This window comes from Danaus plexippus, assembly GCF_018135715.1.
Source record: "Danaus plexippus chromosome 16 unlocalized genomic scaffold, MEX_DaPlex mxdp_23, whole genome shotgun sequence".
In the NCBI taxonomy this organism is placed as follows: Eukaryota; Metazoa; Arthropoda; class Insecta; order Lepidoptera; family Nymphalidae; genus Danaus; species Danaus plexippus.
The window spans coordinates 4,529,667-4,546,199 of record NW_026869851.1 but is presented as its reverse complement, the minus strand read 5'-3'; the positions used below and the strand labels follow the sequence as shown (position 1 = coordinate 4,546,199).

General features: G+C 31.1%; 2 protein-coding genes across 3 annotated transcripts; both read left to right on the top strand.

Annotated features, from left to right (window-relative positions):
- Nucleotides 1-460: 460 nt before the first annotated feature.
- Nucleotides 461-2,701, top strand: LOC116772150 (uncharacterized). The gene is made up of 3 exons (XM_032664225.2): nt 461-1,323; nt 1,414-1,644; nt 2,396-2,701. Exons 1-3 carry the CDS (start codon nt 574-576, stop codon nt 2,579-2,581), a joined length of 1,167 nt encoding a protein of 388 aa, XP_032520116.2. The 5' UTR covers nt 461-573; the 3' UTR covers nt 2,582-2,701.
- Nucleotides 2,702-5,265: 2,564 nt separating this feature from the next.
- Nucleotides 5,266-14,914, top strand: LOC116772149 (uncharacterized). 2 transcript variants are annotated; one of them, XM_032664221.2, is made up of 5 exons: nt 5,266-5,377; nt 12,144-12,224; nt 12,534-13,288; nt 13,380-13,610; nt 14,568-14,914. In XM_032664221.2, the coding sequence occupies exons 3-5, from the start codon at nt 12,542-12,544 to the stop codon at nt 14,745-14,747; spliced, it is 1,158 nt and encodes a 385-aa protein (XP_032520112.2). In that variant the 5' UTR covers nt 5,266-5,377; nt 12,144-12,224; nt 12,534-12,541; the 3' UTR covers nt 14,748-14,914. The 2 variants fall into 2 exon arrangements, with proteins under 2 accessions (XP_032520112.2, XP_032520111.2); XM_032664220.2 differs by lacking the exons at nt 5,266-5,377; nt 12,144-12,224 and adding an exon at nt 12,010-12,113.
- Nucleotides 14,915-16,533: the final 1,619 nt, after the last annotated feature.

Sequence of the window (16,533 nt, the reverse complement as noted above, 5' to 3'; positions counted from 1 at the left end):
TCGATCTCTGGTTTAATTTGATATTGAACATAATATGACGCCGCGTAACTTTTAGATCAAGGGAATTTTAATTAGTTATTAGTTTATATAATATATAAGCTGTTAAAAAATAATATAAACAAAAAAAAAATTAACTTCGTTTGCGATGATAATTAATTGTGAGATACTTGCAGTTGTTTAATTTGCAATTTTAAACACAAGATTAAAACTCCCACCAAATAAGTTTGATGCATAAATTTAAATAGATATATTAAAAAGCGTGTAATAAAATAACTAAAGAAGTATTTCTTTAACGAAATTACTTGTTAATTACGAAGTGCTTCTTATAACACCACTTTATTATAAACAAATTAATAAACGTCCTTATTACACGTACATATGTGTGTATGTATACCCTTTAAATAAAAACCTCGACTGCTGATAAAGAGTTCATATAAAACTTATACGTTCGATTCAATATACAAGTTAGATTCAAGTAGAGCGTTTATCAAACTTGTCCTCATTAGTTTTCAGTCAAATTTATCTAGTAGGTAATATATTTTTCTTCAGTGTCGCAGTGGTTACAGTAGAAATATGACTGACACAAAAAAAATATTGCTTGATTTCTTAGACACGGTGCTCGATGATAGGGGCTACAAACAGAGAGATGTTCATGTAAATGAGATGAAAACAGATGGTAATAACTATACGTCCGCGTTGTTCACAATAAACGTAAAAACAGAAGAAAAAGAATTAAAACTTTTCGCAAAGGTAGCTCAGATCGGCAAAGAAATGAGAGCAATAGCGAACGCAGACAAACTATTCAAGACGGAGAAATTTGTATACAACAAACTTATTCATCTTTATAATAATCTTCAAAAGCATTTAGATGAAGAACACAAGTTCATGTTTCCTGAATTCTACGGATTTCATGATGAGTACGGTAAAGAAACAATCTTACTCGAGGATCTCAATGAAAGTGGGTATAAACCCCACAACCGTTTAAAGTCAATGAACTGGGATCAAGGCAGAGTTGGTGTGGAATATTTAGCGCGGTTTCACGCGTTGTCCTTTAAACTAAGTAAAAGTGATCCAGATGGTTTTGCCAAAATAGCCAATCAAATGGCTTACACTATCAATAGCGAAGCAGCGAATGAGAATACCATAAATCAATTCATTGAAATGGTGGAGAACGCCGTTAAAGTTTTAAAACACGAGCACCGAGAGAAAGTCAGGAACTTCATGTACAATCCTAACCTGTTTGATAAATATAACAAGCCGCTCAGCACCCCGGCTCTCGTCCACGGGGATTACAGACTGAGCAACTTGTTGTTCAAGCGTAAAGTAAGTTTAATGCAAACATTGCAAAGCCTCACAAGACATTGACACACAAGCAGCGAACTTGTGGCATTTAAATCTTCAAATAATTCCCAGGGTCACGGTCTGAGTGCAGTGGTTGTTGATTACCAAACCGTCCATACTGGGTGTCCTGTGGCAGATCTCTTCTACTTCATATTTATGGGTTCAGATGAACACTTCCGCCGTCTCTATTATGACAAACTAGTAAATCATTACTATACGAGTCTAGAAGAGGCGCTCCAGAGGCTTGCTGTGGATCCAGTAGAGGTGTATCCGAGAGAGAGCTTTGAAAGTGATTTGAAAGAGGTAAAAACACTTTAATATGGCCTAATGTATGTATTTAATTAAAATGAATGACATATTCAAAAACCCAGTACAAAACATTATTCTATTGTGAAGTGGACACTACAGTAATTTCATAATACAAGTAAAATATAAATAAACACTTAAATTATGATACTTAAGTATATCTGTAGAAAGTAAAGAGTCTCCGGGTGATTTCAAAACAATGAAATTGAATTAGGAGGGCGCTATCACTGAGACACAAAAACCTCGTTTAAAAACTTTCCCATCCTATACCTATCTAATGTTCAGTTTGTATGAATAATGTTTTGTTATATTTAAACGATTATATTTAGTAGCAAAGTATTCTAGCTTTCATTTTGGATTTTCAATCTTTTTAAACTAAAGAAAATATATAATACTCGTATCTTATCTTTTTAATACCAAAGAAAACATTCACTGTTGTAAAGTATGCGTTTGTATCTTAGATACAAGAAAAAAATAATATTTATAGTCTACTCAATATTTACTGGGCTGTAGTATTCATTAAAACTATATTGAATTCGTCAAGTATGTATTGTGCTAAGTAGCAAGACTGAAGGACAAACTGATATTGCAAACTAACCTACCTACATTACACTTCACATCTTATTATTATTTTAACAATACTGAGCAAGTGTAACCAACACATAGCACGGACACTTTAAAATTACACTAAAATGAATTTGTAGTTCGTGTAGAAAGAGTATTCTAACTAAGTAATGAACATTTTCAGTTATTACCCTTCGTGGTACAAACAGCGGTGTTAACGTTGCCACTGGTAGTAGTGGAATCTGAATCTGCACCGAAATGGGATTCTGAAGGAGCAGATTTTTCTACGATAATTTTGAAACCTACCGCTTTATATATTCAAAGGTTTACAGGAATAATAAATGACTTAATAAGATGGGGTGCTATATGAGATAGGTATAATCGCACAAGAATAAGTTCGGTGTCGAGTCAGATTATTGTGATGTTGATGTTTGTATCTAAGTCCTTCATCTTACAAAACAGTTATGTATTTGGTATGGAATATGTTATACTTACAGTAAAGTTTATTCAAGTATATTATCGTTTTATTTTTTATGTTTACCCGAAACGAAAGCTAGGTCCGGTGAAACTGCAGCGTCGTGACATTCTACCAACATGATCCTGGTATTGTAATCGCATCACTAAATCACTCATTTCAAGTTATTCACTAACGTATCAAGACCAGATGCAACGAAAACAGATTAACAGACGTTTTTTAAATTTATAACGTTAAAACTTGTTTTTTTATTAAGATGACCAAAAAAAGTGCATAAAAATAGTTCTGTAAGAAACAATATAAAACGAGGCTCAAAATACTTCCATCGATGAAACTAGTATTATTCGGATATACTACGCGGATTTTATTATTTAAAAACTACATTATTTAAACATTACATTTTATTATTTAAACGGGCAGACGTGATCACGGTTGCTGCAAAGTAACCGAAACGTCGGGATTATGTAGTTTTTAAATAATAAAATCCGCGTAGTAAATCCGAATAATACTAGTTTCATTTAAATGAATAAAACTCGCGAAAATCTTAGATCTCATTACTTCTATCGATATTAAAATGAGATTACAAAACCACAAATTCCGAAAGAACATTATGGATGAACGATAAAAATGGATACATAATTTTAGAATAATCTGTTTGTAGACTAGTAGTAAGTGATTAAATAGTAATATGTATCCAGTATCATGAAATACTGACTGCTGGACACACGTAAATGGTGCACCTCATATTAAAAGACAAGGGATGTTGAAAGTCATCATACATGTATGCGGAACACTTAATCACCATTAATAAGTGTAGTAAGTACTAGAGCTGCCAACCCAGCTGGTAAGCTTTTCGTCCCTGGTATACTAATGAAGAGCTGCTTATAATAATCAGCTTTTAATGTACGTGCTTGAGCATTAGTAGTTGTAACGCTAAAGAATAAGGTTTTAAAATGAACCAAATGTGTTCTATAATCTATTAGATTGGGCTATGAGATTCACGTGAATTTCAGAAAACTAAATCATGGCGCATAACTTTTTTTACATATTATTAGAAATAAATTAGGCAGTGCTTCCACTTAGATTTTATTTGCTCCATAACTCCTAACAGAATCCCATCCTGCACTTACATGCTGTTTTATAATATTCGATGTTACAATTATTAGGTGAGGGTAAGCTATAATTTTATACAGAGGGCGCTAGTTTGTGTCATACGAGTTTCCAATAAATAATAAAAGATTAAATATTACTTAAAATACGTTATAGTTCTAATTGTAAATCTTAAAATCTATATTAAAGCATTAGGACATTTAAATTATTACAGAGCATTATAATTAATATTAGTTTACATTACTATAACTAATAAACAGATGGCGCTAGTTAGCAATCATAAGAATTCCCAACTAATAATAACAGTTAATATAAAGTAAATAACCTTATGCTTGAGTTTTAAATTATTCTAAACAATTATTACTAACACTCGGCCTTTCCTGATATACAATCTTACGACCTCGTAATCGCGTTGTAACATGTCTTATAACATTAAGAGATTTATTTGTAAGTTTGTAAGTCTACAATTCAAGATTTACATGGAATCCTAAATATGTGTTACTAAATGTGTAAAATAAACTGCTTCATTGTATAAATTAAATTTACCATCGGCCATACGACAACATATTACGTCCTCGTAATATAAATTCACTCCTATAACAATATTACATTAGTTTATAATCTTTATCTCATACATAATTTATAGTGACATTTCTGTCTTTTGGGTGCTTAAAGGAATAAAGCAAGAGTTTAATTATATTTCCATGGGACACACCAACATGGCTATTTTTCTTGTTCCACTTGGCACTGAAAAAACAAATTTTATCTCAGTACCATGGAACTCACCATCACTGCCATTCATTTTACTTAGCACTGGACACACCATGGTACTCTTCAATTTTATTTATAATTATTATATCGTATTTATTTATATATTTTTATATTTTTTTTTATTTCATTTTTTTTTTATTAATAGAATGGACAAAGGAATTGATCATAATGATATTTAATTTCTTTTATTAGTGTCATTTCCATGGGACACGCCAGCATGGTATTAATTATTTTTGCCAAGTACTACTAATTCATGATTTTTACTCTTTCCTGGTATCAGATAAAACATATTCAATTATGTTTTAACATCATTGTTATGATTACACATTGAATTTTCACTTTATATAGCGTAAATATATATAACTTCCTCTCCATATTGTAAGTGATCTACTTTGGATTTAACCTTTGATGAAAAGAATAATATCAGATAAATTAAATAGCTCAAACATTTTCTTTCTCATTTAAATATCATCACCGATTGTGATTCGTGACATTAGATTTTCTATACAGAATATTGCCATTTGTATTTTATATTTTTATTAGATATTCTATATTTAAATTCTGTAGTAATTTAATATATTTTTTAATAACCATAATTTAAATATTCCATTTAATACATGATTGTTTACATTATCAATTATTTTTTTACTTGTAGGTAGCATGTTATTGTTTTTTTTTTACTTGTAGGTAGCCGATGCAAAGTTTCAATGTTTAGATCCGTTTTGTGTGCGGGTTTTAGACTTTTAGTGCAAGCAGTAAGTTTAAATTCATTGTGTGCGTCGTTTTATGTGACATCTGGAACAATACGCGGTAAGTGATTTTGTGTATATTCATATATATTTCAGTGTTCGTTTCACCGTTTTCATATAATAATTTTATATTTACCGTCAGCTTTTAAGAAATACGGTCTACTAACATTACAAATAATTTTAGAAAAGTATTATACATTTAACGGTTAAAACACTCCATCATATCTACCTACGCTATGCACTATTATTTACTTATTTCTTCTAACTTTCTTTGTCCGTTTGACCATCCCTACTAACATGTTGTATTAGAAACATTTTCATTTTGTCCCCCGCTATAACATTATTATATCGTCTCCCGCGTTTATTCAACGATCACCCTATAACGATCGTTATCATATATTTTTACAACCTTATAAGGTCCGGCATATTTGTCGACAACTTTTCCACTTGTTAATCCTTTTTTTTATTTTTCTACGCTGAATTTGTCCTAAATCACCTACAAGAAATTTTGTATATTTAAGTCTTTTTCTATCGCACCCCTCTTTACTTTTTATAGAAGCATTAATATTATTATTTTTTGAGCTTGAGAACGCAACTCGTATAGTGGAGTTTTTTGTTGTACAGTATATATATCAAGACATAGCCATGAGAAAAACAGGACTTCATAGTACATGTTGCAACCGAATATTGAAAAGAGAACGGATAACTTTCCCGCAAACTACGTTTAGAAACCTCGTTCAAGCCTGCTCAATATAAAAACAAATAAATAATTAAAAACTAAATAAATGTCGTATTTCCTTAACGCATTCATTTACAAATTTCAAGAAGTTCTTACAATTTCTTGAAAATCTCGTAACACGAGAATAGATTTTCATTTCCATAGAAGGAAAACATAATCCTGTTAATAAATTCTTGATAAACATTATTGACAAAACTTGTCAAGTCAATTCAAAAAGCTCCAGCAAGCCTTAGCTTCGAATTTGGGCTACCTGACGGCAAGCAAGCAAGTACAAACGTGGCACCGAAGTGTAGGAACAACGTAACAGGGTACCTCCGTACATGAGAATGACGGAAATGAAGCCGTATGAAATTGATTGCTAGTTATTATATTACCTATGTGCCTGATACAAATTTATCAACGACCGTTAGAAAGAAATCTTTAGATTTTTTCAACCGGCGCCCTATTAAATACTATTTTTTTTCTAATAATGAATGAACAGACTTCGTGGGTACTTCTGGTTTTTTAATTATTTTATATAATTATTAATTAGTGTATCAGTTTTTAGTGTACGAAACAAAAATCCCAATTTTTGGATGGAGGTTTTTGCAAATTTATGAGACCATACCTTCCTTCTATTCATTCTAAGAAATATATTTGAATAATTATATTTGGGAATGACTTTTAGTCCTCACAGGAATTGAATACAAACCTCTAGTCGGAGTATTTACTTATGTTAAATATCCTCAGTTGATGAGTTGGGCTTTTATGATTACGAAAACAGTTTGTTGGGAAGACTGAAAATAGTCAAGACGTTGGTGTGATTATTCGGATACTTGTCGATGTAAATTTATTCAGAATTAAAACTAACTTTTCATTGACATTTAGTAGTTGTTTTTTTTTAAATTACATAATGAAAGTTATAGTAACTTCAAAAAAAATCTATAAATCATCTTTATATGTATATACAATATATTGTGTACATATTGCTCGTTGGGAGCTTTGTACATTTTTGTGTATTTGATCAATTCTTGGAACCTAGGAAAACGGAAGTATTTTAAAAAAGCAAACATTTAAATATATTTCGTTATTTTTGTCCTTATTATTAAAGTTGAATAAATGATAAAAAATATTGTCAATGTATTTTGAATGAGTCGCAAGGAACATATAAAACGATAAAAATAATGATTTCTGAGATATGATTAGGTTTAATACTTGGATTAGATTTGAAGCTAAACCTTATCGGGAAGTGCGTCTCACTGGTTATCGGAAAATTTATTGGGATCTCGACCAATTACGTGATTAATAAAGCAATAAGTATGGAATTAATACTTTTATCTTTAGATTTGATTATAAGAATTATGTTTATATGACAATTATTGGACACTCGCCAACAATATATTGAACACACTCCAGTTGTAAATTATTAAATGTGACGTGTTTGAGTTTAAATATCAGTTTTATACGTATTATTTTGTTCCCACCGAAGGAGTTTGTTTTTAAATTCCAAGAAAAATTAATCATAGTACTGACAAAGATATCTGAACAAAAACATCGACATAGGTTGGACTTATGTAGGAGTAAAAAGAGCAGGAAGAATAAAGTCTATAAAAAAAAATGTTTTTTAAATAAAATGGAATTATATTTTATTTGCAAATTAAATTTAATTATTTGATGTGACGCCTCTTATAGGTAATTATGGTAGCTTGCATTTGGACATAGAATGAAACATGTAACACAGGCGAATTATATGCTAATAAGACATTGGTCCCTTTATTTTTTTCGTTTGATATGTCTTGACATATCCAAACACATTACAAAACAAAACACAAATACAACAAATTTTTAATAATTGTTTGTAATTAATGCCCTTCGATTTTGTTTCCGACCAAAGTCTGATTGAATTGAAGTGACTCGTTGTCAATAATAAAGAGTATGCAGCTCGTGTACAGCAGTTTCATTGAATAGATAGTACGAATTAAAAACTATCGATTGATAAGTAACACATTGTTACTAGGGACAAGTTTTGTACGGAACCGGATTACGGCGGTTCTTTATTGGCTTCATTAATTCAATTAATTAACTGTAATTGAAAATATATTCTAGTTTCAAATTACATAATTATTTGAAAATTATCACAGAAACAGAAATCTATTTTAGTTTATCGAGTCGTTTATGGTAATAATAATTATTGGAGAATTAGGTTTTAAATTAAAAATACGATGACTGAAGGCTTTTATCAGAGCGTTAAATTGTAGTACTAAAGATAATACCGTCGGTACTGAATATTCATAACTGGTAATTAGATAAGCAATTTATTGTATTTTTATTATTGTAAACAAGATTTCGGAGTCCAGCGGTGTGTAGGATAGATTTATATTTATAAAGCAGGGTTTAAAAATGGTTTTCTCCAAATGCAAGTCGCAGAAGTCGAATCAAAACAATCCTACCAACGATTTATCATTAGCAAACTTACCTTCGAAGTCACTTCATGTGCATTTTATTCCTCTACCTCAAACAATTAAATACCATATTTGAAATATTATTACTACTTAAAGAAAACGTATTTTTTTTATATAAATTCTATACAAAAATATTGAAAACCTGGATATAGTGTATGTTATCATAATGTTTTAAATGTAAATAACCACATATTATTTATGTAACATGTTGCCATACGAATTCATTAGTAATTTATGTAATAATTAATAAAGTAATATTCTACAAAAAGTCTACATACAGACACACAAATAGCTCACTATATTTTTTATAACATCAAGTAGAAGAAAGTCATGAGCTTAAAACCAGGTAAAAGCTTGTAATTATTTTGTTGTTTGTGTAATAATATTACGTATTTGATATAATTAACGAGTTGTTCATAATAACCTTGTAGTAATTATGTGTTTTATATGTTGTTAATACTTTACTATTAGATATGTCCAGTGTATTGTTATTCCTGGAACGAATTTAACTCTTCACTGATATGCCATGTTTCTTCTTTTGAGAATACATGTACAGGTAGTGTGTAATTTATGTATAAATTGTACTTTTAAGATATTAGCATATTACCATAGAATAGGAACCAAAGTCGTATATAGGGGGCTCCTTTAAAAATAATATCATAATATAATAAATGAGTACTGCAGACGCTATAACATAAAGTATGAAGTACAAAACACAACAATAAAAACTACAGTCGAAGCCGCGGGTGAAACAAAGTATTCAGATATCACGCGTCTGTGTCTTCATTCTGGTGGCCGCAAAGAAACCGAAACGTCGGGATCATTCACATGTAAAAAAGAAATAAATGCGCTGTATCGGAAAAACTTAGTTTAATATAAATGTGTACACCCGAAAGTCTTGGATATCATTAAACGATAGAGATGACCTTCAAGTTTATTAAGGAAAGTCGAATTCAAGACACGTTGTCAGCAATAAACGTACGTACGGAACGGAAATATTCAACTAGATTGAGCGATAGCAGGATATTGTTACACCAACAAGTATTAACAGAACCGGATCCGAATACTAGACGGCGGACAGAATTAATTTCAATAGTTTATTAGAACTTCAATACAATGTTATACTTACCTAGATATTTACTTGTCTGTCGGTAAAACATATAGTTAGCGGGATTTTTTATATGGAAATTAACAGAAATCTATATGAGCATGAAAGAATAACCTTATATATCTAGTAAATAATGTTGTGGCTAAAATTCTTTCTTGGTAATATTGTATACTATATGCCTAACATTATTCCGTCGTCGGCCAGATCGTCTAATCAGTGAATGTTTCTCGTATTTAGTTATATTGAACTGGTAATTTAAACAACAACCACAACATAACGAAACGAGTTATTACACATTATTAAATACAGTTGTATTTTGGAACAAGAGACTATTTTAAATGAAACTAGTATTATTCGGATTTACTACGCGGATTTTATTATTTAAAAACTACATAATCCCGACGTTTCGGTTACTTTGCAGCAACCGTGATCACGGGCAGACGAGGTGTGAATTCACCGTCGGGATTATGTAGTTTTTAAATAATAAAATCCGCGTAGTAAATCCGAATAATACTAGTTTCATTTAAATGAATACTCGCGAAAATCTTAGACCTCATTAAGAGGCTATTTTTCTTTATCTTTATTATTATATATAGGATCATCTCCTAACATAAGTAATTTTATCGCTTTAGTGCATAATAACAATGCTTATTAGGATCTGACGTCAGACAGACGATATAAGCAACAAGCACTACTACAGATTCTATGGCTATAAGTCCAAGTCACTATAGAATCGGCGTTGTGACACAATGCTATGATATATACGTATATATACGTTTTTAAACTCATTTTTGTATTTAATAAATAGATATCATCAAAGCAGAATATCATTTTGGTTGCTGTTTGTGTTAAGACACTCGTTACCTGATCTTGTGATATCAAAGAACATAAATATATTGAAAATCTTTTATTTATTTTATTTTTCAATACATTTAGTCTTGACGTAACTATTTGATTTTGAAAACGACTGTTACCCGATCAGAGCATTACTTGTATATTCACTGTATAAGGATGGCTGGTAAGTAATCAAAGCTTCAGGTAAATAATCTATTGACTGGGCAGAGGTGAAGGTAAATAAAGCTTTATGTTTGCTTATAACTTTCAGGTTCCTAACGCCGCAGAATTTAACCTAGTGATAGCCACAAACGGCTTGGAGATATATACCTTTATAACAAGCTTAGCTTATCTTATCACAGCGCGTGTTGTGACTTTTAGTTTTTATTGTTATCTCCTGCAATCATATCATATGTGACTTGTGTTCTAGAATTAAGATTTGTATATACATATACAATCAATTTGAACATATTTTTATAATATATATATATATATATATATATATATATATATTATGAAAATTAAGTGTTCAAATATTTCTTTTAACTCATAATCATTATTTATAGCTCCCGTCTAATTTGTTATTCCGATTAATTTTGTAAATTATACCCTAAATATTTGTTATATATCAAATATTTTAATCTTGAGATATTTAATAGAAATGGCTTGGTGTGATTATTGGTTTGGGGCCAATTTGGAAACAAATTAATGCTCACCATGAAAATCGATAAAATAATATCCCTTAAAAAGAACATTACGATAAAAAATTAAAGGCGAGCGACGCAACCGACCATCCCAAGTCTAAAACACAGTATATATAGGTAATCACCTCGTCTGCCCGTGATCACGGTTGCTGCAAAGTAACCGAAACGTCGGGATTATGTAGTTTTTAAATAATAAAATCCGCGTAGTAAATCCGAAAAATACTAGTTTCATCTCTGAAGTTGTTTAGTCATAATGATTAGTCAAAATGTTTTGGGATTTTTATCAAACGATTAGATTATTCTTTATCTTGTTATTATTATGAAAGAACGTCTTGAGGTTAAAAATAATGTTGTTTGTTAAATATATATACAAATATGTTTTTGTAAATATTTTATACTTTTGTAGTTCTTATGAATAAAAAAGGTTTTAAATATGTATTGCGTTATGATTTGGTACTGCAGGTGTCAAAAGGCTACGAGAACTGCTTAGGTTTAGCAGATCGTAGGTTCAAACTTAGTAAAGTTTATTCTACGGAATAAAACATTCAAAATATTCATATACATTTTTATAATTTAAATTATAAGCATACCTTCTATAAAATTGTCTGCCTTCTTAAAAATTAGTTGATATACCAATGAACACTTCAATTATGTTTGGAAAATTTTAAACAGTTTTTTCTGTTCACATTCAATGAATATAAAATTATGTGACTTGATTACTATATATCAATATTAATAAAGAAAATTTATTAAATTAGAAATTTCTAGATAATTTTTTTAAACAGAGAAACTGTCGTGATCTTTATTTTGATTGCAATGTATTTAGCGATATCTATGATAAGCAAATGAAAATGTCACATTTGACTTCATCACTTAGCTAACTTCATGTGGCATGAAAAGTTATTATAAATAAAATTAAAAAAGAGTTTTTATTTGAGTGTAGTATTGTTATTATATAGTTCTGAAGATGAGTAAGTAATTCAATTATTATTTTTTTTCAGCTCTCAGCTACAACCATTCAAAAAACAATGCACGATCGACGCAGCCCTCCAACAAATACATAATATAACGATTTCCATACTGTCAGTTCTGTTACAGTACAGTTCAGGAATCCAGAATTATTATTTTTCTTAATTTTTTTTAAACTTGCAAGTTAATCCTCGAGTACTTGAAGATTAACTGTTAATTAAATTCTTCTTATTTTGTAAACACCTGTAGACAAAACTTTGTATTTTTCATTGGTCACAATGTTCAGTTTATTTCTTTTAAACAAAAAAAAAAAAAAATACGTAAATTAGAATAATTAAAAAAGTACATGCCTATTTTGTAAAAAGTTGGGACGAGTCGTTCAAACCGATAATATTTTTTTTAACAATATCCTATTATTACAGAATGCAAAATGACTGAAGCTGAAAAATCTTTACGCGTTCTGTTGGATACAATTCTTGATGAACGAGGCATTAAGTCAAGAGAAGTTAACATAGAAGAAATAAAAACGAATGGAGCAAATTATACATCAGCACTTTTTTCTATTAAAGTTCAAACCCCGAATGAGGAATTAAAACTGTTTGCAAAGGTTGCTACAATCGGCAAAGAAATGAGGAATGTGGTGAATGCTGAGTGGATGTTCAGCACAGAAAGATTCGTTTATAACAAACTTGTATACCTTTACAATGATATACAAAAACACTTAGACGACGAACACAAATTTATATTCCCAGAATTTTACGGATGCAATGATGAAGTGGGCAAAGAAACAATAGTCATGGAGAATTTGGTTGAACATGGTTACAAACCTTACGATCGTTTGAAATCAATGGATTGGCAACACGCCGAGATTAGCGTTATGAATCTGGCCAGATTCCATGCTCTGTCCTTTGCTTTAGAAAAGAAAGATCCTGAAATGTTTAAAAGATTTACAGACGATATGGAATTTAATATGATGAAGAAAGATGATCCATCATTTACGAGCATGTTGGTGAAAATGGCAGAAAAACCTCTTGAAATATTAGATAAAGATCAGAGGGATCTAGTTAAGAATTTTCTATTCCAAGAAGATATCATGACCAAGTATACTAAACCATTCGGCAAACCTGTTCTCTGTCACGGAGATTATAGATTAAGCAACATATTGTTTAAAAGGAAGGTGTGTGATTAATTGGTTTTAAAACATGATAATATCTAAGGATGAAGAATGTGAAGTAAGAATATATTTTTAATGAAACACCGTTTTCCAGGGACAACATCTGAAGTTAAAGGTAGTGGATTACCAGACGGTCTACGCGGGATGTCCGGTGACGGACCTCATATACTTCATATTCCTTGGCAGTGACGAAAATTTCCGCAGTTTATTTTATGATAACCTAATTAATCATTACTACAAGTGTCTAGAAGAAGCCCTCGAGAGGTTGTCCGTGAATCCTGTGGAAGTATATCCAAGGGAGAAATTTAATTCTGACTTAAAAGAGGTGGGATTTCCAAATATTAATACTTATTTTAAAGATTAACTAAGAACTTCATCATCATCATCATCAGCCTATCGGAGCCCACTGCTGAGTAAAGGCCTCTTCTCACATGGAGAAGGTTAGAGTATTAATCACCACGCTTGGTCAAGACGGATTGGCTATTTCTGTCTTATAATTTGAAATTAAAAGACCAGGTTTCCTCACGATGTTTTCCTTCACCGTCCGTCAGTTGTGTCTAAATATTCTTAGAAAGTACATATGACTCGGAAAAGATCACATTGGTACTTGCCAGGTTTCGAACCCGCGCCCTCACGTATGAGCGGCGGGCCTTTAACCTCCTGGCCACCACGACTTTTAGAACTTAATTGGACAATTTATTTTTTAACTATGATGATAACACAAAATTCATCAGTAGCCTAACATCAAAGCATACGTTCCTTCCATTTGAAGTATATTTTCTTTTATTTCTTTTCGTTGCCGAATATTTAAATGTAAAAATCTTAATGTAAATATATGTACATTAACATTGAAAATAAAATTTGTGAGGATGTTAATTTCAAATTGCATAATAAAAAAAATTAAAGGTTGTGATTGAAATTATTCTTAAAATTTATTGAAACTTTCAGAAAAAGTTATTTTAAAAGAACAATAATGTCATCACATAAATATTATTTTAAACCGATTTGTCGAGATCCACAAAACGGAACACCCTCACTGGTTTTTAATCTTCCAAAAAGCGACTATTTGAACGATTTTCAACGTTTCAAATTAACAAAGTATCGGACAGTTTCATACAGACAACTACAGACAACCAAAGACACATATGAAATCTCATTTTCGAATGAAAGAACGACTTCCTTGTAGTTCGTCCGTAGTTCAGATAAACTTTGAAACAATTCCGTTACCGTTAAAAATGATTCAGCCGCTCAGTTTATATAAAATTATATGCATTATTTTCAGTTATTACCTTACGGATTATTACTCGGCATGACTACCTTACCAGTAGTGACTGTCAATCCTGATTTAGCACCGAAAATGGACCACATGGACTCTGAGGGCTTCGTGATAGAACCGAACAAGTTGTTTGAAGAGAGATTTAAGGGAATAGTTAATGATATGATTAGATGGGGAGCAATATAATATTATTATGTCATCTTTTTTATGCTATGGCTTCTTTCGTGCTGGGATCGTAAAATATTTTGCCAATGTCAATGTTTTTATCTGTTGGACGAATTAAAATCTTGAGTACTGTGTGAGAAACACGAAGGAGTCTGTCGAATGGAATAAAGGCCTTTTTTATTTATTTATTTATTATTATTATGCCATCTTATACAAGTGCAACAGTAAACTGACATCAGTTACGTACGACTTTGTTTTAAAAACATATAAAACTAAAAAAGTTTTTTGTCTATATTTTGCTCAGTATGGAGGACAAACACACCGAGTGATCATAGTGGAATTGTAACAGTCTCTGGACACACTCATATATTAATGTAATATATAGCGAAATTATTTAAATGACCTTAATTTTAGAGATATCTACATTCTAATGATGTAATGATGTTTGCCATGTAAAAGAACAGGGTGTCTGTTATCGTACAGATATAACCATGGAATGTTACCCGTATTGCTGATCTAGACCTCATACGTCGTTCACATTACATTCCAGATATAAATGCCAAATCAGTTCTATTTCCTTCTAACAATACGACCTCCTTGTTCCTCAGTTCATTTCTTGCTCTCTTACGCGATACCACTTTTACCGAATTATCTCACTTTAATATAATTTTAATTAATTAATTAATAAGGTTATGAAATAAACAATTAAAATAAAAAAAAAGCCGAATCCTCAGGGTTTTCTAACATTTTGGTGGCAGCGGTGGGATCCCGGGAAAGTTCCGTTATTCTCGGGGTCACCTCTTAATACCTGAAGTGAGAAAAACTATTCCGTGACTAAAAACTCTAAAAATCAAGGAGAACACGAATTGATCACGGGCTGAAAATCAAAATCCCCGCTTTGGTTGTCCAGAACTCATCATTTAAATTTTCTACATTCAACCAATCTTCGGCAACCGTCCCAGGGAGACCTTCGAGTATTTGCACTCCTCAGCGAGTGCCTTGCCGCTGACGGAACCGTCAGCGTCTACATCAAGGACATCGCCAATTTTTCCAGGACAATATGTCTTATTTTTCAACGTTTTCCACTATCCTGTAAGCCTTTTCATGCTTGCAAATTTCGAATTTTAAACCAAAGTGAAGAATAAAGTCAAGGTTATTGTAATTTGATATGAAATTGATTTATGGATTTAATTATTACAAATTCCATGTCTGTAGAACTGTTTAAACAAATCTTAAACATTAATTTATTGTAATATAATACCTATTGCGGGCATCGTTATCATCTTGCTAGCCGACCGAGCTAAAATAGCATCAAATTACTTCCGAGTCTTAATTTACTTTAAACATATAATAATAATTTTTTAATTAAATTTATAAAACCCGTCGATGCTATTCGATCGAAAACTAAATGCTTTTATTAACAATGCCTTCTCCTTAACCTCCCCCTGTCATGAGGCTTTACTTTTTCAATTTATTTTAAATCAACTAGCAAGAAAGGTAAAAAATGCTTGTTCTATCAAAAAATTTTTAAAGAATCGATTTGGAGACAGAAAGAACTTTGCTCATCTTCTACCGGATTTGCAGGAATGTAAACAAAAAACACAGAAACAGTCAACCAATTTACACTGAGAATAGAAACATGTCTCTCAATTACTAACAGAGATTCACAACTCCAATTATAGAAAAAAAGAGTTATTCGGTCATGAAGTAGGTATGCAAGACCTGGCGTTACACACCGTTAGTATAAGGCTACATTCACGCATAAGTAATATTGTAAGATGTAGAAATCCGTCGAATCTTAATGAGG